The sequence below is a fragment of the Zootoca vivipara genome, chromosome 10 (assembly GCF_965207765.1).
Source record: "Zootoca vivipara chromosome 10, rZooViv2.hap1.1, whole genome shotgun sequence".
Taxonomy (NCBI): domain Eukaryota; kingdom Metazoa; phylum Chordata; class Lepidosauria; order Squamata; family Lacertidae; genus Zootoca; species Zootoca vivipara.
The window spans coordinates 37164816-37187371 of NC_142593.1; the positions used below are offsets into that span (position 1 = coordinate 37164816).

General features: G+C 41.6%; 2 protein-coding genes across 8 annotated transcripts in view; one reads left to right on the forward strand and one right to left on the reverse strand.

Annotated features, from left to right (window-relative positions):
- Positions 1-4064, reverse strand: part of NLN (neurolysin) — a 30227-nt gene extending 26163 nt beyond the window's left edge. Inside the window, exon 1 of one of the 5 annotated variants that reach the window (XM_088652682.1) lies at positions 3925-4064. In XM_088652682.1, the coding sequence (XP_088508808.1) occupies positions 3925-4028 (104 nt within the window). In that variant the 5' untranslated portion in view covers positions 4029-4064. Of the gene's footprint in view, positions 1-3172; positions 3774-3924 lie in introns of those variants that run through there. The other 4 variants (XM_088652681.1, XM_035100813.3, XM_035100812.3 and 1 more) reach the window with 4 other exon arrangements.
- Positions 3555-21485, forward strand: SGTB (small glutamine rich tetratricopeptide repeat co-chaperone beta). 3 transcript variants are annotated; one of them, XM_088652685.1, is made up of 11 exons: positions 3555-3847; positions 7530-7652; positions 11106-11209; positions 12431-12500; positions 14483-14582; positions 14992-15096; positions 16301-16439; positions 16527-16589; positions 17293-17330; positions 18060-18143; positions 18926-21485. In XM_088652685.1, the coding sequence occupies exons 2-11, from the start codon at positions 7553-7555 to the stop codon at positions 19035-19037; spliced, it is 915 nt and encodes a 304-aa protein (XP_088508811.1). In that variant the 5' UTR covers positions 3555-3847; positions 7530-7552; the 3' UTR covers positions 19038-21485. The 3 variants fall into 3 exon arrangements, with proteins under 3 accessions (XP_088508811.1, XP_088508812.1, XP_034956709.1); XM_088652686.1 differs by having other exon boundaries at positions 3555-3700; positions 18742-21485; XM_035100818.3 differs by having other exon boundaries at positions 3555-3700.
- The last annotated feature ends 1071 nt before the right edge of the window (positions 21486-22556 follow it).

Sequence of the window (22556 nt, forward strand, 5' to 3'; positions counted from 1 at the left end):
GACAGGGCAACAAAACAGCTGCCAGGCAGATCTCTCTGGGGACAGCATTCCATAACTGGATGCCATTACTGAGGAGGTCTTTCTTTCTCCTGGTCCTGAAAATGTTACCGTTTGGGTAGGCACATGAGGAGATAGGCTGGTACTAGGCTGTAAAGGTCAAAACCAGGTTTACCACTACCATAGCACCAGTGTGATGTGATCATGACAACCAGTCCCACTTAGTATTCTAGGCGCTACATTCTGAACCAGTTGTATTTTCTGAACATTTTTCAAAGGCGTCATATGGAGCACATTACAGTCTAACCTGGAGGGTAGCAGAGCACGAAACGTTATGGGCTAGACTCTCTCTGTGTCCAGACTTTATCTAGCACACCAATATAAGCTGCTAACAGGCACTTCATGCCACAGAAGCAACCTATGCCCTCAATGACAAATAAGCCTCAATGAGAACGTTGAAGTGGCAAGCCTGTTCCTTCAGGCAAAAGGTGACTGTGTCGAGTACAACATGAACTCTCTGTGCAGATAAGCTACCCAACCACAGCACCTCTGTCTCACCTGTATTGAGCATCAGTTTATTAGTCCATTCCCCCAGCATACCTTATTATCAAGCCCCACCAGAAGTAACTGCTGAAGGGGCTGTTACAGGAGAACATTGAGTTGTTATCCATTGGCAGAGCCATAAGTTGCAGATCCAAAGCCCTGCAGGGTGACAAACACCACTGCCTGCTTTCATTATAGGTCCCTAACCATTAAGACATCCAAGCTTAAGACATGGCAAACAATGGCAGGAAGGAGTGCTAACATCAGGAGAACGAACACACACACACACCTAACGCAGACAGCTTTTATTGAATAACAGCAGTAGCAGGATTAATTCTGACAGGTTCACAGAATCATGAGACTGTCAATCTTACATGGTCCGTGTACTTCTGAAATATGCCCAAGGGTTAGCTGAGTAGCAAGTGCAGTTCCCCATCACTGCATCCCATAAGAAAACAAAGGAGATCTAGAGTGAGATCACCTGGCATAAATTTACTGTACTGATGTTGTGCTGGACGTTCACGGGGAATTTAGGACTGGGCATAGATTAGGTATCAGATCACACTATGTGTCTTTCAATTAAAGAGCAGGAGGAACAGACAGCTATTTTTGGAGGGTGCTCACAGCGTATCTCCATATTAAGAGCTTGAAAAACTTTTTCTGCAGATGTGGCGTTCCTTAGCCATGCAATTAACCACTGCACTAGTACATGCACATATAAAGGAAAATGAGGATGGTTCTGTTCTCATTTGCTACACTCGCTCTCTGGCCTTAAGAAGTCTAACCAAACATTATCCCACAAACATTTAACCGATGATAAAGGCTATTTACTCTCAACTCTAGCACTAAAAAGTAACCTCATAGGGACTGGTAACAGAAGCACTGCTGAAAATATGAAGAACAGCTTCAAGACAACTAGCAGCATTGCATTATTTATGCCTCGTGTAGAAATGAAACTTTACCTATGTCAAACTCAAGACACTGTACATATCTAAGTTCACCTGTAAGATTCACTCATCTGTCCTTCATGTATCAGATATTTAACATGCACTGATTTACTGCCTGATCCTAAGCAGAACTATGTAAATTCAGTTACAGGTAGGTAGCCGTGTTGGTCTGCTGTAGTAGAAACAAAATAAAAAAATTCCTTCCAGTAGCACCTTAGAGACCAACTAAGTTTGTCATAGGTATGAGCTTTCGTGTGCAAGGTATCTGAAGAAGTGTGCATGCACGTGAAAGCTCATGCCATTAACAAACTTAGTTGGTTTCTATGGTGCTACTGGAAGGATTTTTTTTATTATGTAAATTCAGGTCCATTAATGGATTTAGGCAAGACTAAATTGGCAAAGGAATGGCTGCTGGAATAAAGCAATGATTTCAGAATACTGTATGTCACAAGCACCCTCATTAGTAACACAGACAGTGTCTTAGAAAACTGTTATATACACCAAATTCCTTTTTTTAGCCTGTACCTTTATCACTGTAAAATATGTATAGGATATTATATATAGGCAGACTGTTATAATCACTCTAGCTCCTAAAGACAAGAACAATAGCTTTACAGGTTTCTCAATCATTTATTAAATATACAAACGGGTCTGTTACAAACACAGCTAAGCACATTTCAATAAATTAACTCCAAAATTCATGAGCAACTTAATGCTTTTGCTAAATGATTACTGAACTGGGCCCTTTTGTCAGTGTTCTAGATTAAGGTGTGTCCGAAACTGTATTGTATTATTAAGTAAGGGATCTCATGCAGTCGAGGAGGGGACATTTGGGTGCTCTTTAATCCTACTTCTCAAACTGCAATCCAGTGAAAGCATACACCAAATTGGCCCCTTAAAGATTAATCTAGAAATCTAATGCTACTGATAATCTAATGCTGATAATCTAATGCTACTGATAATCTAATGCTAGAAATCTAATGCTACTGATAATCAATGCTACTGATAATCTAATGCTTCCATGGGGTCATGAAGAGTCGGACACGACTAAACGACTAAACAACAACAACAATGCTACTGAAATCATTACATGTGGACTCAATATACATAAGATGTCCGTTGCATGTATCCCACATTAATGCAGGTTGCTGCCTGCAAAGGCTCATGTCACAATTAATAGATTCCCTTAGTGTGCCCCCCTTTTTCTTTTTGCATGTTCGATAGTTTCCATCACATTCTGAGTGCTGGAGCCTTGCTAAAATTGTGGCACCTAAAGTAGGGAGAGGGTAGCCAATATGTTCAAGAGGGCTGAAGTGGGGTGGGGTAGGGTGGGGGTCTTCTTTTCAGGGATGACAACTGCTAAACCGCAGCGATTCCCTCCTCTGCGTCTATTTGAAACACCCTTAAGAATAAGGTATGGCTTTCTTCCTTAGCAGCGAGCACCTGAAGGAAGAAACGGGCGCTGCAAACAGTTCAAGGGAAGGCGATAGGGTGGTTAACCTATATAGGAGCGATTTTACCAAATAGCTACTCCCACCGCGGAAGGGAGGGCATGGCCGCTTAATGCACTTGTGCCACACAAAAGATATTGCGGCCAGGAGGAAAAAAAGACAGCCAGACCCCCCCCCTCCCACCAGCGTCCTTCAGATACCACACGGGGCGAACGGATCCCACCCGAGACCCACCCGCTGCCGGCGCCTTACTCCTTTGCAGGTGAGGCGAGGTCTTTCTTGCACGGGGTACCTGCAGAAGCTTCGGCCCGCGGAGACGCCCAAGGACAGCATGAAGGGAAGCCGAGGGAGGAAAACCAGCCCCGCTCCCAGCCAGGGACGCTCCCAGCTCCCTTCGCCGCCTGCCTGCCTGCCTGCCGGGGCGCACGCACAGCTCCCCCCACGTGCGCCTGTAGCCGCCGCCGCTTCGCGCGCTCGCCGCCGAGCCCAGCTGCGCATTCACTTCCGCCGGGCCAGGTCTCGTTCCCGCCGCCGCCGCGCGCGCAGGCGCGCCCCCTTCAGGCTCGCTCGCGCCCGCCCTTCCCTCACTACCTCACACGGACGACAACAACGCCTCGGGAGCGAGCCGGGGACAAGTTTGTGCCTCTCATAGCAGCAGCGGCGGCGGCGGCGGCGAAAGGACGAAAGCAGCTTCGTAGCGGACAGCCATTGCTCCGCCCGCCCGGTCTTTCTCCTCCTCCTCCTCCGGATCCTGCTCGCGCGGTAAGCTCTTCTGCCATCGCCCTGCCCTTCTGCATGGAGTGTGCCGCCGCGCAAAAGCCGCAGAGCGGTTGCCGTCGTAGCAGCCGCCCGTGCAAAAAGGGACGGGGCGGACACCTGGCTCTCCCAGATGTTCGTGCGCGCATGTTGGTGAGGAAGGGCGCCCAGCATCCCCGTCGCTTTCCTTCCCCCTTTTGCAGGTCTTCGCTCGCACCCCGCTCGCGTACCTGAGAGGTGGACGTAGCCTAGCTAGATGGAGAAAATGGGCGAGCGGAGGTGTTTGTGTCAGGTTTCCCAGGCGGGTTTCTCGCGTGTTGGGTACGCATTGCATGACTGTCCTCGGCTCGTGGGCTCTGAGCCCTGAAGCTGTCCACCTGCCAAATGTAGCTCCTGCTGGTGGTGCGTATGTGGGTGAACCAGGGGGAACCTGCCGAAAGCATTCCCAAAGGAATAACGTTTTCCGAAATAGAAGCAGCCACTTATATAACTCCATAAAGTGCACCGGGGAATGCAAAATGCTACCGTTATTTAAGGACACGCTGCATCCTCCTGCGCTCGGCAACGTTTGCCTCAAGTGGGCTGTGCCTCCATTAAAACAAAACACCGTTTATTATATGACAACACTTCTTGCTTCGCCATTGGCTAGCAACCTTTTGGATGTTCATCATCAGCCTTAATAGTCCAAACAGTATTTTTAGCATCGGTATTATGAAGTCTTTTCAGGGTGAATTGGGCAGCGGGCTGTGGGGAGGAGGAGAACCTATAAAGTTGTACTGGGGGAAATTTCCCATAAGTTACATAATTTCTAACGGAGAAGATGCTGGATGCAAATGAAGCTCTGAGTCAGCACTGTGTCACTAATCACAAGTTTGCATTGAGGTCACCATGTTCTAGCCTTCATCCTAAAGGGCAGGTCTATGTTGGAAGAAGACAGCTCTTATATTTATTTTCATAAAAAGGCATGTTCCCCTTTACCATTTATATTGTTCAGTTATGTGGTTCATTTAAAACAACAATGTGGAAAGCAATTTTGGGCTGCATTGATAGGTGATAAATTATTATTACTAATAATAATTTATTTCTATAGCAGCATCAGCGAGCATAGTGCTTTACAGAGTCCTTAAGGACATTGCATACATTGGAGGTAGTTGGTGGATTTTTTGAGGGGTGGGGTGGGGCAGCTGCTGCTGTTTTCATCCTTTCATCTCCTGCCCAGGGCTAATATGCCTTGTGCGTGGCCAGCCTGAGGCCTAGCTGGAATGTGCATGTGAGTTGCTGTAGGATGGTGATAGGAAGAGTTCAAAATATTTGCCAGGAAGCTGCCTTTTACTTGCAAAATGTTTTATCGATTGTTGTCAATTCATTTGGTTCCCCCGCCCCTAACAATCTAAACTGCCTCGGGAATATATAATTGAAAGATGGTTTAGACATGTTTTAAATAAATAAATAAAGTGCATGCCTCAGCAAAACCCAAAATGCAGCCTCACAGTAGACCTCCTATAAGATCCATAGTGACAGACCTGCTTTCTTTTGTGAACATCTTGAGCCCAGCAACATGTAGTCTGAGTTCTCATTGCCGGTGGTGCGTGCACTCATTCTTTAGCGCTGGGACTTGGTTTGTCATTAAAGGAAGAATAGAGTTCCCTTAAAGATATATAATGTGCCAAGCTTCCTCCCCCACCCCTGGAAACTCAGGCTTCAAGCAATTTCTAAAAGCTCACTTGGAACCCAAGCTTGCCCCATCTTAACCCCCTCAAGGTTCACAGAATCTTAGCACTAGGACTCGCTCCCCTGGCCTCTGAGTATGAGCCACCAAGCATATATAGCCTCCATATGCCAGTATTCAAAAAATGTACAACATTTGGCTCAGTCTGGTTTATCTAAATTTTATTGAAACATAAATTATTGCTTTCCTTTTGAACGCCCCCTCCTACACTCATAAATAGACCAACACTTGATATTGTTTCATTGGTAAAATTAGAGGGAAAATGACTATTACTCATACTTATTCTAAGTACAACCACAAAGGCTCCTGATTGAATGTTTGGCTACGTGATGCTGAATGTTACCTGTTATCTCTGTTCTATCCTGCTCCTCCTTTGTTTTTGTTTATACCAATTCACGAACCAAGAACTTACACATTGATCACTAATAATGAACCATATGTTGTAGATATTACTGAAAAAATTTTATGCTATTTTTGTGATATACAAATGAAATAAGAAGACTTGGTATATTTATTTGTATTATTAATTATTCCTATGATCCTTGTTTATAAAATACAATAAAAGGTTATTAAAAATAATAGCCTCCATATTTTGAGAACTAGGGAGAACACTTGAACAGATAAGGAAACACACCCCAGCTCTGCTCTTTGGGGAAACTGTACCCAAACTGCTGCAACCTCTCTCTTTCTCACTTCAACCCCTCCCAGAAGTCAATATTGCAACCCAACCAAATCCATGCATATACAGTAGTTGATAGAACTATGAATATGCTCCACCCCAACAGGCAGACAGTGTTGGGTAGCAATGCCAGCATAGCCAGCTTCCTACCAGCATAAACACCGGTTCCCTTAGCCTGGTGAGATGAACACTGCATCCCATAGTCGCCTTTGACTGGACTTAACTGTCCAGGGGTCCCTTTATCCTTCCCTTTTTTACCATAGGGCAGAAGAAAGGACCCAGAATCGGAGAAGAAAAATCTAGATATTCCAGAGTCAGGAAATTAATTTCTGTGTTGCGAAATGAAATAATTGCCTCTGTTCAGATCCAAATGAACAGAATTGACCTACTTGATAAATTGTATATTGTTGATCAGCGCTTGGTTCCATATCATTTCCAACTACTACATTTCCTCCCTTGTGTGCCCTTTAAAAAGAAGCATGGTGTTTTTACTGATTTTCAAATATACAGTATAAGGAAAAGAAAACAGAATAAAACCCATAATACATTGCACCCATTTGTATGCATACCTGCCAGCTGAGGGTGACACTTTATGTCTCTGTTGAAGGGGCTTCTCTAAGCCACAGAAGCTTTTGTCATTATAAATTGGTTAGTCTTAGTATGCCATGAGATTCTTAGTTCTTCTCTCAGTCCTCATGCAGGGAAATAGAGAGCTTAACAGGCTTAATTGCTTCCTGCATCCCCACATTTTGGCTCCTTGAAGTGCAGCAGTTGCATGTTGGGAGGCAAATCCCAACAAATCATCTATGTCAGGCATCCCCAAACTTTGGCCCTCCAGATGTTTTGGACTACAATTCCCATCTTCCCCAACCACTGGTCCTGTTAGCTAGGGATCATGGGAGTTGTAGGCCAAAACATCTGGAGGGCCGCAGTTTGGGGATTCCTGATCTATGTGCATGATCGGCTGAAGCTCTTCTCTCAGTCTACAGATGGTAGCAATGCAGAGGGGCAAAGCCAGTTAAGAAGAAAAAGGTAGTTTGATGAAATTTATCAGTGCCCAAGGCCTGGGGAAAGGGGGAGGAAGGAACCCTGTCTTTCTGTAAGCACTCCTTATCCCTTCCCTGTTTTGGTTTTTGGAGAGGAAAAGCAATGGGGAAAAGCAAAAAGATTGGTTAATGCAATACTATTTAATTGCATTTTTTTAAAAAAAGAAAATATATGTTGGAATGGGCAGAGCCCTACAGTCTATGATAAATGAGTCTTCATTATCCACAACAAACTCTTATAGCTTCAGCTTAATTATGTAAAGTGCCGTAGCATCGAGAAAAACTGTTGTTGAAATCAAAAAGCTTTTGCGTTCTCAGTTTTACTGGGTTCCCCTATATTTCCTTAGAACTAATTTGATTGTTCTTACTTTTGTGATTCAGGGGGAGCTTCACAGACCTTGAAAATGTCTTCTGTCAAACACCTTGTATACGCTGTCATCCATTTCTTGCGAGAACAGAGTCAGATGGATGCATTCACATCAGATGAACAAGAAAGCTTGGAAGGTTTGTGGTGATGACTGAAGAGTCATGATGCCTGATGGAAGTGTTGATGTCAAATGTGTGAAAACCAAGAGAGGCATTAAAGCTGTGTTTGTTTTCTTCTGTGCTGGAGGTTTTCAAGCAGAGACACCTTGTTAGAAGGTGACTAATAGCAGACAGACTTCCCAGAAAGGCAGCTTGTCGAAACACGACCAATGTTCCTTTGCAGTGTGTAACCCCTGGAGAGAGCTGGGTCAAATTGCAGTGAGCAGCCAGACCTGGCACCTGTTTTGTCTTCCTGAATGTTGGAAGATTCAAGACAGATAAGAGAAAGCAGTTCTACATGCAGTGCATAGTTAAATTGTGGAACTCACTCCCACAGGAGGCAGTGATGGAAGCAGCAATGGACGGCAGCTAGGGTGGCTTTAAAAGAGGATTGGGCAAATATATAAAGGATAAGGCTATTAATGGCTACTAGCCATGATGGCTATGATCTGTCTCCATGATCAGAAACAGCAATGCTTCTGAATACCAGTTTCTGGAAACCACAAGAGGAGAGAATGCTCTTGTGCTCGGGTATTGCATCCAGATTTCCTGCAGGCATTTGAGCAGCCACTATGAGAACAGGATGCTGCAGTAGATGTGCCATTGGCCTGATCCTTGTGTTCTTAGTTTACATGGAGCAACAATGAGGCTCAGTTAGCAGGAAACCACAAACTGGGTAGGCTTGGTAGCCAAAAATTGCTTCTGGAGGCTGGTGATGCTCATCTTTCTTGCTTCATCCACCACAGAGGCACAGTAAAGTCTTCCATGTGACATGCTTAGATCGAAGGCAAGGATAGGGAGGTTTAGCTCTAGGTCTGCCCCTCTATGTTGAGGGAATTTCAGCTGGGAGTGGCTCCCATCCTGCCTGGTATGTAGTCAACTGGAGCTTCTCAGGGAACTGAAAGGAGATGATGGCAAAACCATAGTTCATTTGGGAGCCATCTGTGAGCCAACAGCAGATTCATTACATACATGAAATTGTCTTATTCTAGGCCAGGCATCTCGAAATTTGGCCCTCCAGATGTTTTGGACTACAGTTTCCATCTTCCCCAACCACTGGTCCTGTTAGCTAGGGATCATGGGAGTTGTAGGCCAAAACATCCGGAGGGCCACAGTTTGGGGATGCCTGTTCTAGGCTGTAAATGAAGTGACCTGGACCCTGAGATCATCTGAGGCACTGCTTCATGTTCCTCCTCCACAGGAGGTTTGGAGGATGGCAACACAGGATCAAGCCTTTTCAGTGGTGGCCCCCTTTTGTTCAGAAAAGTGAACTGCAAATTTGCATAGGCATAACCCAGCAAGATAGAGTCAAATGGAATTAACATGCTGAGGGATTAGAAAATTTGTGCTTGATTAGAATTTTTCTCAGTGTAAGCAATCCAAGCATACGGTGAGATTAAGTGGCAGGGGAAGAAATGTGTTAAAGCTCAAGCAGAGCATGAAACAATATACAGTAACTTCATGAGAAGGTATATTGAGAAGACTATGGATCAGGCTATAGATCGAGATGGGGAACATGGGACTCTCCAATTTTTTTTTAGGCTCCAACTCCCATTATCCCCAGCCAGCATTGCCACTGGTCAGGGATGGTAGAAGCTGAAGTCCAACTTTCATCTGGCACATCACAGGCTTCCCACTCTTGACATATATATAGTGTGACTGTTTGCACAAATTGAGGGCATAGACAGGAATAGGAAGCTTATATAGAAGCAAAGAGAAGTCATGACCTATTAAGCAAAGTGGGCGGAGCAAGATGATGGGACTAATCAGGCAAGCTTCACAAATTGCATGGCAATTAAGGCCCTTTGTATGACTTACAAGACCTTTTACACTCTCCTACATAAATAATTTGGCCACCTCATGAGAAGAGAAGACTCTCTGGAAAAGACAGCTCTCATCATCCTAGGATTATTGACCATGTTGGTTGCAACTGATGGGAGTTTTGGTCCAAAACAGTAGGGGGCATCTGTTTGGGGAAGGATGATGTACATTACCTGAACTTTTTGGAGTAAGGGGTAGGGGAATAGTGAAGCTGTTGCAATAGTTTTACTATAAAACATGCTCATTATTCTTTAACAGCAAAGTAACTTAATAACATTGATATCCTATAAAACCATTCTGAATTCCAGAAAATTGTTTGGAAGTATCACAAACCTAAACTTTTATTTGAAACCATTTGTTTATTTTAGACTGTTCTATCCCAGAAGGTCAGAGTGCTTTATAGCAATTGCAAACAGATGATGCAGTTTGTTCTAGAAGGCCCGTTATTATTTTAGAAACCCTGCACCTTTGGTACTAATGGAAGTTCTGCAGATGACATGTTCATTTGTTTTTCTTGCCTGGATAACACATGCACTTTTGTTAAATCAAACATTTTTGTGACGTTAGAGAGAGAGAGAGAGAGAGAGAGAGAGAGAGAGAGAGAGAGAGAGAGAGAGAGAAATATATTGCAAGTTATCAAGATAGGTCCAGTCTGTCCTTATTTAGCCATAGAGAGGAATGATTGCCCAGCTCTTGTTGCCTGTCTGAAAGAGTTGACACTGTAGGAGTACATGAATGTGGTTGGTCTCTGATCAGTATAGAAGCAAGCCCAATTCAAACCATGGGCTCTCCAGCTGACTTGATTACTGTAACTAACCAGAGTTTGTTATAAATCTCAGTCCTCAGTCCAGATGACACAACAAGCCAAGATTCAGGGAAAATAAGCCCAAAGTTGTGGGGCAAGAGGGAGGTTTGTGTGAGCTCCTGAGACTTGTTCTAGGTCAGGCTCATAGTGTTAAACCATGGTTTACCATTTCTTGCAAATGTGGCCAGAGGGTGTAGTTGACTTAGAAACCAGGAAGATGTGATACAAACAGCCACACCATTATTTTCCCCAGATGATCCAAATTACCTTTTGATGGAGGCTGAGAAAGCTGACTAGTACTTACAAAGAACTACTTAAATCTATAAATACGTATAGATTTAAGTACTTATTGATGAAGCACGTTCCTGTGGCCAGGTTCATCAACTGAGTCTGGGTCAATTGGTGTTGACTGAGAGAAGGCAATGCTTTATTGATCCATTACATGTTAGATTTGCTGATTTGTACAGATTTAGCTGCCAAAATCCACCTCTGATTTCTTTCAAGTTCTTTGGTTTCTGCCATTAAATATCCTGCCTTTCTACTATCATGGCACACATATGGTCACCATATGTTCTCCCTTTTTTTTAAGGGAAATTCCCTTGTGCTGAATAGGCTTTCTCGCGAGAAAAGGGAAAACTTGGCAGCTATGATGGTCACCCTTCCGCAATAGTGGGTTTGATTCTGGTTTAAGTGAATTCTCATTATAAGGCAGCAACCATGGAATGAAGAATTTGTGTTACTCGTATATATTGGTAAATTAACAGGTAGTTTCCTTTTTAAAAAAAACAAAACATATTTCTCTACAGTGGCAATTCAGTGTTTGGAGACAGTCTTTAAAATTAATTTGGAGGATTCCCATCTTGCAGTACCTATACGTTTGACAGAAATGTTTGAAGATTCTTGTCACAAGGTAAGATTGTATTGGAGCAGATATGTTTATTAAGATACTGTAACTTAAATAATTTTAACAGGGCACAGTTATTTGTTTTCTTAGGCAGTTTTAGTTCTAGCATGTTGGTTGAAGAAAAGGGACTAGTGGTCTGGTTCAGGCAATCATATCTCCCCTTAATAAGCTAAGAACAAAGAACCTCACATGCAACTCCTTTTCTACTGCTTTTGCAACACACCTGAATTCATTGAAGAAGCCACCAATGAACCATAGTTTGAACGGGAAAACTTGGTGGTCACCATCTTTGGAACAAGCCACAATCTTAAACCATGTTTTGAGGCTTACTTAAACTTTTAAGATCCTGCCTTGTTCCAAAGCTGGTAACTATAGTCTCCTGGTTTGGACAGGAGACTACCATGTTGCATTCAGGCCAGTAAAGGGTAGCAGAACAAACTGCATGTGCGGGTACAAGGGTCATTCATATTTCATCTTATTAAGCAAAATAATGATTGTTCAAACACTGGCAATCTCTCAAAAGAGGCTTCAGTAATAAGTAAATATATACGTACAGATGAACTAAAAATGAATAAATATGCAGTAGTCACTATCCTGATATGTGTGTGCCAAATTTTTACTTGAACGCAAGTGTTTAATTTTAAAATAAATAAGCCTTTTATATGGGTAGAAATGTTCTGACGGTCAGGCACCTGTTACTGAGTTAACAAATAGATTACAAATTTCCGACACCCAGCGTTGAGCTGCATGCAAGAATCTGCATATTTATTAAACAGGTTTGACAATATTCACCACTTGTTTTGGGTAGAAGACGGTCACGTGCTCAGATAGATAATCAATGTTGTAGAAGCTGACTGCATGCAACTGAGTCCAGCATGGATTGCTGTACTTGCACACCCAAGATCTGGATGTTTTGTTTTAAAACCCAACGCAGTAAATGTAATTCATACTTGAATATTCCATATTACTATATTTTTTGATTGGTGTCTCAGTTCCCTGATGCACTTAAAAACAAGAGTAATATCCATACCAATTGATTTTTCTTGCCCCCTTTTTTAGATTATTCATCTGTACCTTGCGGAATAAGCTAATATTAGCTTATTAGCCTGCTCATTGCTGATAGGCCCACCCTGGCTAAATTTCCATTTAAGATTGGTAATAGCGGTAGCTAAATCTAGATAAGATTATTTAAAAAATGAGATTTACCTTTCTTTAAAATTCATATAGAATGAGATACTGCCTCTCTCAGATTCTTTGCCAGAGGATCTTGAGAAAGCTGACCAGCTGAAGGATGAAGGTATGTAACTGAGAAGAAGTAAACATACCATTCCATTTTGCCATAGCTTTCGTAGTTCAGTTGTCGGCCATATTGAAGTATGGTTCATGAATGATGCACAGTTATTCAGGCTTCTAGCCAATCCTGTTAGTAGAGAACTGTTTGGTATTGTATTAGATGCTGTATAATAAAAAGGAATAGTCTGCTGGCTGCTCTGGAGGAAATGAAAAAGCACAGGAAAACTTAAATGTAGAGCGCAATCCGTACTTGGAAGTAGGGCTGCAATGTTAGTGAGCTGGAGTCATTAAATTAAAAACTTCTAATCTACTAAAAAGGTTCCCTCATTTAATTGGGCAGCAGTTAAAATATATATTTTAACACAAACTTGTATAAAAAACTGTGGGCGAGTAGTTCAGTCTTGGAAGAGGCAGTCTCCCTTCTCTCTCACACACAGAGTGTGTGTGCCTTCTGAGAAGATAAACTACTATTAAACAAGGGAGTAATTCATTGTCACACTCCTGAAATTAATCCGTCAGCATAATATTTTCAGCTTGCCGGATGGAATAATCCTCCTTTCTCTCTCCCCCCCCCTTGTTCTGGAGGTTCTTCTGACCTCCCTTGGAGCCAAATTTGGGGTGGCCATGGGGGAGAAGAAGTCCTTGTACATGGCTTCCACTGAAATGGCTCAGTAGGTGATTCTGGCCCCCCAAGTGTTTTATTCTTATCATACAAAATAAAAATAAATAGAACAAAAATATGATTTGTGCCTGTGTGCTAATTTAATTGCCTATCTAAAATTTCTTTAGTACACTTGCAGCTCTGTTTGGAAGTAATCCCACTGAATTTAGTAAGACTTTACGTCCATAAAAGTGTGCTGATTGCAAGCGACACCTTTAAGGCATGTTCCGCCCCCTCCCTCAAGGAATGCTGGGCACTGTAGTTCAGTAAGGGTTGATGGGAATTGTAAGTTTTGTGAGGGATAAGCTCACAGTGGCAGTGTTGAATCCAGGAGCACTGCTAAACTGCAGACCTGCTCCTTCCAGAGGAGTGTGGTATCATCCAGAACAGGCCATCTTCACACCTCCCTGACGTGATAACTCAGGAAACATACCAACTCAGTTTTTTCAGGATTCAGCTTCATTTTATTGACCCACATAAAGCCCATTGCCATCTCCAAGGTCTCACCTCCACTGCCTCTCTTGATTCAGATGGATCAGATATATTGGAGTAACTGTTAAGTTTTTTATATATATATACAGTGGTACCTTGCAAGACGAATGCCTCACACAATGAAAAACTCGCAAAACGAAAGCGCTTTGCGATGTTTTTGGTGACTTGCAAGACGAAGTTTTCTATGGCCGTGCTTCACAAGACGAATTTTTTTCGGCAGGTTTTTTTATTTTTATTTTTTGCCATGGCAAACCGCACTTCGCAAGACGAAATTATCACAAGACGAAGCGACTCGCAGAACGAATTACTTTCGTCTTGCGAGGCACCACTGTACTGTAAATCCTTACAGTTGTTATCCTGTTCAGCCATGCTGTAGGCCTATGAAATAGGTAATAAAAGCTTTTCCCATTTTAGAGTTTTGGGGGCACCAAGGCTGCAGTTCTGTGATATGTCCAAGGCCCCCACTCATTTATGACATGGGGTCTAAACACAAAACTTTCAGATACAGTTATGGTACTCTAGCTACCAAACTATACTGACTCGCTTATTCTACCCAGTTTCCTCCTTGTTTAAAATGACGAAATCTCTTTAATTTCCGCAAGCAAAAGTCATATGTTGTGTCATTTTGTATCAAGGAAAATTGCATGGAAGAGGCATGCATAGTTCTAGTTGGCATGTGTTATACTGCTGAAAGCAATTTGTTTCTGAAAAGACAATTGCAAAGGGCAACAGAGTCATAAAAGTGCTTTATGTGGTGTAGTTTATAACAATCTGTGGCTGTGGAATCAGCATTCCAATTATCCACAAAATTTTATTGTTGCAATTTATTTCAGGTAATAATCACATGAAGGAAGAAAATTATGGTGCTGCGGTGGATTGTTACACTCAGGCTATAGAATTGGATCCAAATAATGCAGTCTATTATTGCAACAGGTAAATAAACTTGGAACAATGAATTATATCAGTCCTATATGTCTACAGTTCCCCAGAACACTGCTCCAAACTCTTGTCTTTGTTTGATCACCAGCATGGCTCCCCCCCCCCCCCAAAAAAAATCCCACTACATTTCCTTAAGTAGTTCAGTGCAGTCCATTGCGAAGTTAGTTTTGTTCAGGTGACTTTGCTGGAGATAGGGTTGCAATGCTAAATATATTTGCTTGGAATTAAGTTCTATTGATTGGAATCAATTTCCAAGAAAACATGATTAGGATTGGGCTGCAAATTAGTTTAAATGTTAGGATGTCCACATTACTGGATTGGGTTGTTGATTGGATGGATAGTCTCGTTGCTGATATATACTTTTCTTAGCTGCATTCTTTGTTCTTTTTCTTTTTCACTTCAGAGCTGCTGCTCAAAGTAAGTTGAGTAACCATAATGAAGCAATAACGGACTGTGAAAGAGCTATAGCAATAGATCCAAAATACAGCAAAGCATATGGAAGAATGGGGTAAGTAAATCTAATTTGTTTGAACATCAAATTAAAGTGTGTTGTCCTCACACACTTACACATCAGATATCAAACTCTCGCCACAGTTTACAGTATTCCCCTGGGATAATTTTTGATCTCTTGGCAACTGCCTATCAGATTTATTTTATTCTACCAGTACATCAACACAGCAGACTCTGTCTAAGAGGAGTCAATATGGATGTCATTGAGAATGATACAGCAGCAATAGCAACTATTAATTTTGTTTGGCCTAAAATATTAGATGTACAACTACAGTGCTAATCAATAAGAAACATATTTGAGTTAGATTGGTTAAGTTGGACCCACTGTAAAAGAGACATAAAGCTGGTGAGATGATACCTTTATTGGGCTACCTAGGACTGCAGATGTGCAGTTTTGAATTTAGCTGAACCTTTCAACCTTTAGCTGAACAGCCAAAATTACTAGTACAGTACAGGTAACTTGCATCTTATGTGAGGGTTATGTTCCAGGCCATTGTGCATGCAAGCAAAACCATGTAAAGACAGAACGACCCTTAGAAAGCCATTTTAAAAATCGCTGCACTTACATTTTCCCCAGAACCCTGTCCCCTTTCATTTTATTTTTATTTTGTCAAGCATGAAAAGCTGAATGCACACAAGTTAAATGCAAGTAAGCGGCAGGCTTGCTGTAAATTTTTGATAAGACTTTGCTTTTATATTTTGAAGAATTTTATCATTTATACAAGACATCTGTTTTTGAATATTGAAGTTAACTTTTTTGGGGGGGTGTGTGTGCAAGTAGTTTGTCTTGTCTAGAGTACAGAATAGCCTGGCACTGGCACTGAATGAGGTACTGCCCCACCAACCTCAACCTGACCCCATCTGTCTGCCTTCTTACTTAGGTACCAGTCAGAAGGTGGCTCTGCTTGTCATTGATTCTGGTTTCAGCTACTGTTGGGCTTTCTGCCTCCCGCTCTGCTAGTCTCAATGGACACCAGCCAGTCAGTGTAGGCAACACTCTAGTTCACTGCTGGGAGTTCCCTGACACCTCAAAGCCAAAACAGACTTATTATGTCTTTAAAGTTTTGTGGACTAGAGTCTTCTTCCTTAGAATTTCATCAGCATTTATATATTTTTTCATTTAATGAATGTGAATTAGATCAGACAATACAAATACTCTTTCAGATTGGCTTTTTCACATTGGCTTCCTTTGTTCGTATCAGATTGGCTCTGACTTCAATGAACAAATACCAAGAAGCAATTAATAGCTATCGAAAAGCCCTGGACCTTGATCCAGAAAATGACTCCTATAAGTCGAATCTGAAAATAGCTGAGCAGAAGTTAAGAGACATGTCCAGTCCTGTAAGTTGGCTTTCAAACTATTCATTCAACTATTGTAATGACTCAGTGCTACTTTGTACAGGATTGATGTGTGTATTTAATTTTCAGACTGGAACTGGGTTAAGTTTTGACATGGCAAGCTTGATAAACAATCCTGCCTTCATTAGCATGGTAAGTGCATTTAAAATTACTTTTTTTGTTTTGCTCTTTCTGTTTCATGTCTTATTTTGCTCTCATTGATTCTTTCCTTTTGCTATAATGAATTCTGCTCCCACGTCTTTGGAATGTATTTCAAAATAGTTTTGGGGAGGGTCTTATAGCTGCTTAGAAACTGGACCTACATTGTATATCCTAGTAAAATGAAGTTTTCTATGAGCCTCTCAAAACTGAGACCCCGTAAGGTGTTGGATCCAGAGCTGTTTGGAATGGAACTCTGCCAACTGGGTGCTCTCATAGGCAGAAGGGAAGGAGGGAGATGCAGTTTTTGCCAGTTGCCCCCTAAGGCCCCCCTACACCACCTGAAAACCTGCTCCAGAATGTTGGAACATCTTCCAGAACAGTGTGGTAGGTGGCTCTTGGAGCCGCAGAGGGCAAGGGAAATTGGCAAAAATTGCCAAAAATTGCCTTGTCCCTTTTCCTCTAGCAGGAGCTTCCGCTGGATCCAGGTTGCTTCTGCAAATTGAGAAAGCCCTTCTGTTTGCAAAACAGCAGGTTTGGATCGAGCCCAAGGCGTTTGCTTGCCAGACAGCTTAGGGTTGGTCAAAGGTTTGACCTCTGTTCACAATGCTGTGGAATTTCAAGCCTCCTCTTTATTCACTGTGCTATGCGCTAAACACTGGCTGCATTACAACTCAAGGCATTTCATCTATTTCAGGCAGCGAGTTTAATGCAGAATCCTCAAGTTCAGCAACTGTAAGTATGAACTAAGAATGGAGTCTCTGTTATGTTAAAAGACATAAGTGAAAAAGTCTTTGGCATACCACAGAGGATATTGTTGGGGTTTTTTGTGGGGGGGGGATGACTCTAAACTAGAAGTTTTCACCTCATGGGCACACATGTTCCCCCCCCCCCCCGAAGGCACTCCCTAGGGCTAAAAAGTAATTAATCATTTTTCTTACTAGTAATAAGCAGCAATTCAGGGATTGGCAAGAGCAAAAATCTGTTAAATATTATGTGTGCTGCAGATAGGTGAAGAAGAGGCTTAAGACTCTAGAATCAAAACTGACCATGGGATCTCAGAGACAGCATAATACATGAACAGACCTTGAATAGATTAAAGGAGGTGCAGAAGACCAATACTTTATTAGCAAATCACACTTTTATTAGCCAAGTATTTTATTGTTATTCAGAAGAATTCAACAGGAATTTCTCAAGCACAGATCCCCATTGCAATGACTCAGAATTGTGCAAGAGAGCAGCTGTGCCTTCTAAAACTCCCAGTTGCTTTAATTGGAGTTGTGCAATTGACGTCCTTCCCAGGGCGACAGCTACATTTACTTGTAGCTTATATAATATGGCAGAGAACACTTGATAAATCTCTGAATCTCTCTCTCTCTTACACACACACACACACACACACACTTACACACACACACTCACACTCTAATGCCTATATTTCTCCATGTATCTAAAATCTTGTAGGATGTCGGGAATGATGACAAATGCTATAGGGGGCCCTGCGGCAGGTGTTGGTGGCCTCACTGACCTGTCAAGTCTCATACATGCGTAAGTGATGTACATACTGCAATTGCAAGTTAATATTATTTATTTATGAGGTTCTTTTTATTAATATGAAATTTTATAGACTGCTTGTCCATAAGAATGTTCAAGCAGTATTATGCATACAAATACATAAAAGTGTATTAGGACATGAGTTCACTAAAACAGTAGCGAACAGCATGTAAAATTCCTTCATTAACAACCATGTCAGCCACAGGCAAAACTAGTTGTTCGGGTCAGTTGATGAAAGCCTGGTTAAATAGATAAGTCTTCATTGGGCGCCTGAAACTGAAAATAGAACGTGCCCCTTTAATGGTTAGTGGCACAGAATTTTGCAAAGCTGGTGTAACCACTCTGAAGGCCCTGTTACTGGTAGTTTAATACCTAGCACATGACACCATTAGCAAGGCCTCATCCACTGAATGTAAAGGTTGGGCAGGGCTTAGGGACCAATGCAATATTGAAAATAGTCTATTTTTAAGTTGTTTTTAAGGGGACTGACTTAGTAATTCTTGTTTTCTGTTGCCGTCGTTGGTTACAACTTCACATCTATGTTTTGATCCTTCGTTTGAGCATTTGGCCTGTGCTTTCCCTGTCTTTTCAGCAGAATGAAGAGCAGCTTTCTAAATTTCATGTTTTTCTCAGCTTAGGGCAAATGGGCTGTCTGATAAGTACTTTCTTTCAGTTGTAAATTTGAGCTTTGGCTTCCTGTGTTTTGAGTATAGCACAACAGTAGCTTCCCTTCATTTACTTATCTTTGTAAAATAAAAATAAAAATTTCTGTACAGAGGGCAGCAGTTTGCACAACAGATACAGCAGCAAAACCCGGAACTCATAGAGCAGCTGCGGAACCACGTTCGAAGCAGATCTTTCAGTGGCAGCACCGAAGAGCATTCCTGATTAAAAGCAGCATGTGATAGAACACTGTTTTACTAATTCCAAAAGGCATACTGTAGCTAGTAGCAAATATCACCATTGTAATTCTTCTCAGACATGAGACCGGAAATCCTTTGTGTGTATTCCTTATTGTCTGTTGAAAACAGATTCATTGCACACAGATGTGAACATATCATGTATGTATATTGATGCCTTTGTAAATGGACTATAAATAAAACTGGTGACTGATTAAAATCTTTACATATAAGGCAGCATTTTCGTATCAATGCACAAAAGCATGCAATTTTTCGTTCTCTTTTAAGAGAGTGGATTTTTTGCACTAGGATTGTGCATTGAAAGAGATCACCCACTTGTGATGACATAATATTACTTGTGGAGTAATAATGCTTGATAGGCTAGTCAGTCCTACCGGTATGTAAAATCTGTATTCAAAATATATTAAATAAGGCAGCCTTTCCTCAAAACTGAAGGGTTGCCACTGCCCCAGGGACAAGGCTGTGGCAAGCAAAAACAATTTTGCATGACTAATGTTGCATTTCTTACTTTATAAGCTTATAAAGTGAAGACTGCTTTTTCACATTGTGGGTCATTACTGGGATTTTTGAAAGGAAGGAGAGCAATAGGTCTGATTGTTGGAGTTGCTTCAGGCTAAGATGATGTGGTGGGAGATGGAAAAAGGGTGAGTAAACCCTAAGCTGGGGGAGAAATAAATGGGTCTGTCTTGTAGGAGTTGGACCAGAAAGATTTAAGCTGTGCAGAATTTACGGGTCTATGCGTAGGTACAGGCAAAGAGGTACAGCATGTAGGCTGACAAGCAGGGAGTACCTACTAAGTTTTCAAAGGGAGCGCTACTGCAAAATAATTGGAAACATTTCTTATAGGGCAGATTGGGATAGATGTAAAAGGGGACGTTGGCTTCCTTCTTTCCTATACTTGTCTTAATAGACAGGACTTGCACAGCAGCAGTTCTGTGTTGCGATGAATGTATTGAGAGGAGCAAGGAAAAGGAAATTGTGAAAGCCATATTTAAGACTTGTGATTGAGCAATATGTGATTCTCAGTTTCCTTATCAGTTTGTAATGGATGGATAGTGGGGAGAATTTTAGAAGCCCTAGCCAGAAAAGGTGCACCAAGGGGTGTTGAGAAAAAGCAGTGTAGAATCCAGAACAAAAGATGGGGATGAAAGTTTTCCCAGTAACATGCAGAAATAGTCTCTCTGGCGTACACAGAACCCAAGATTTTAATCTGGCAATAGCTCTGAAAACTTTGATGGAATGACACCATGTTTTCTATAAAGAGATGAGTTATATGCTCATAGTATTTATTCAATGTAGTTGTCATGTGCCTGTTTACGTAATATGTGGTTTATGTAACCACACATTGGTTGCACATTAGAAACTGTCTTAAGGGAAATCTGACAGCAGAAAGTTAATACAGTATGTATATTGTAGATTATCTGATGTCAGCTTTTTGTATCCCTTTTTAGTTCTGCCTTTGTTCTGAATTTTTATTTGTTGCTGTTGTCTTTATGCCTCTTCCTTCCTGTACACACCTCCTGTCACTATTTTTTATACTGTAATTCCAACCAAACATACTTATGCATTTCTGCAGAACCAATTTAGAAAGTCTGTAAGAGGAGAGACTTTCAGGTTAACAATATATTGCCACATTCAGGAAATAGTTCATTGGCGGATATTCGGAATGCTGAGCGGGTGGGAGAGCACCAAGAGTCTGTTGCAGTGCTGTTAACATTTGTCTTTTTCCTCAGCTACTCGCTCTACAAAGCAGCAGCTTTTTACCTTTGTTTTTCAATATACTTGGTCCCCATTGACCTGTCCTTTTCCGAGTTCTCAAGTACCTTGGGTGTCTGGTTTTTGGCATTAGGACAGTGCTTCAAGCATATTTTAATTCAGAAGTAGGAGTCGCTGCTGAGCAATTAGAATACTGAAAATATGGAATATAAAGCTTGCAGTACAAAGGTACAATGCAAACTACTCATTAAATTGCTTTTGAGTAATTAACATTTAAATTAATTAGAAATGGCAATAGCTATACACTGGTGTCCTGAACTCACTGGGTAGAAATAGTCCAGTGCTGATTTAACCAGTCATGGTAGTGTTTTCAAATACTATCATCAGAGATACCACCCCATATTTAAGTTGCTGATTAGCACCCGTTCAGATGTTCAGTGAACTGGCTAGATAAGATGTGTTTGAAACAGCAGAAAGTGTTGCATTTATGGCAAACCACTAGCCTTTTCACACTGTTAGATCAGGCAGACTGTTTTCCAAATAAAAATGCACATTCCAGATAACAGTTTAGGTAGCAGCTATTCACACTTGAATCAGTTCTTCAGTTTTCCATAGATGATTCATGGATCAGTCTTGTGTTGTTTGGAATAAGTTTAATAAAAAGAACACTTAAAATAAAGAATAGTTTGCTGTTTTCTAACATTGTCTGTATAGTTTTTACTTCTCATTTCATGAAGAAATTGACTTTATTGTACAAATTGGTTTTAAACTAGGACTGTTTCTATGGGTTTCTGTCTGCTAAGAAAACTAGTTTTCCCTATCTGCAGCATTAAGGAAGAAACAGCCTTGCAGCTGAATCCTGCCCCTATAGTTGTTTCCTTTTAAGTGTGTTAAGGACTAATTTAATACAATAAATCCTCACTGTGTATCATTCAAAGACTATGTTGGCATTCTGGTCAGTTAGCCATATGGAATGCAAACTAAAATATTCCTTCACTGCTAGCAGTGATACTTGTGGGAGACAATATGGAGGGATATGCCAGCAATTGCCACTGCAGTGTCTTGCTAGATGCTTGGGTTGCTGGTCTGGTTTTTACTGAGAATTCAAAACAGGAGAAACTCCTGACTAATTGACTTGTGCATTTCCTTTTGCACTCATAGTCTTTATGGACCCAGAGTCTGGTCGCAGCAATGTAAAAATACAATATTAAAATCAGTTAAAACTATTTACAATCCAAAGAATTGGGCAGCTGTCAAAGGCCGGGTAAAGAGGTACCTTTTCAGCATGTGATGAACACTATAAAATGAAGGTATCAGCCGTACCCTTTCCAATTTCTGTCTGAACCCGAGCTATTTGATCCCTACAGTGCTTTGCAAAGTAGTTGCAGCAGCCTTCAAACTGTACACAGCCTCCAAAGTTCAAAGACAGCATGCTGGGGAGCAACAATTCCAGAGAAGTCTTGCCTTCAAGTGCCACTAGCACACTTTCCAGAGACATCTGGTTGTTTACTGTGAATAGAATGCTGGAATTAGATCAGGGATGGGGAGCATGGGACCTGCCATATGTTGTTGGTCTTCAGCACCTATCAGCCCAGCTAGCATAGCTGTTGGTTGGTGATGATGGGAGTTGTAGTCCAGCAACAGGATTCCCCAACCCTGGACCAGATGGATGTTCAGTTTGAATGGCTCTTATGGTCCAAATGGCGCTTCACCGACTCTGTACTCAGATCACCCTGGTTCCCCACACCTCTTTATTACATGGTGAATTAAA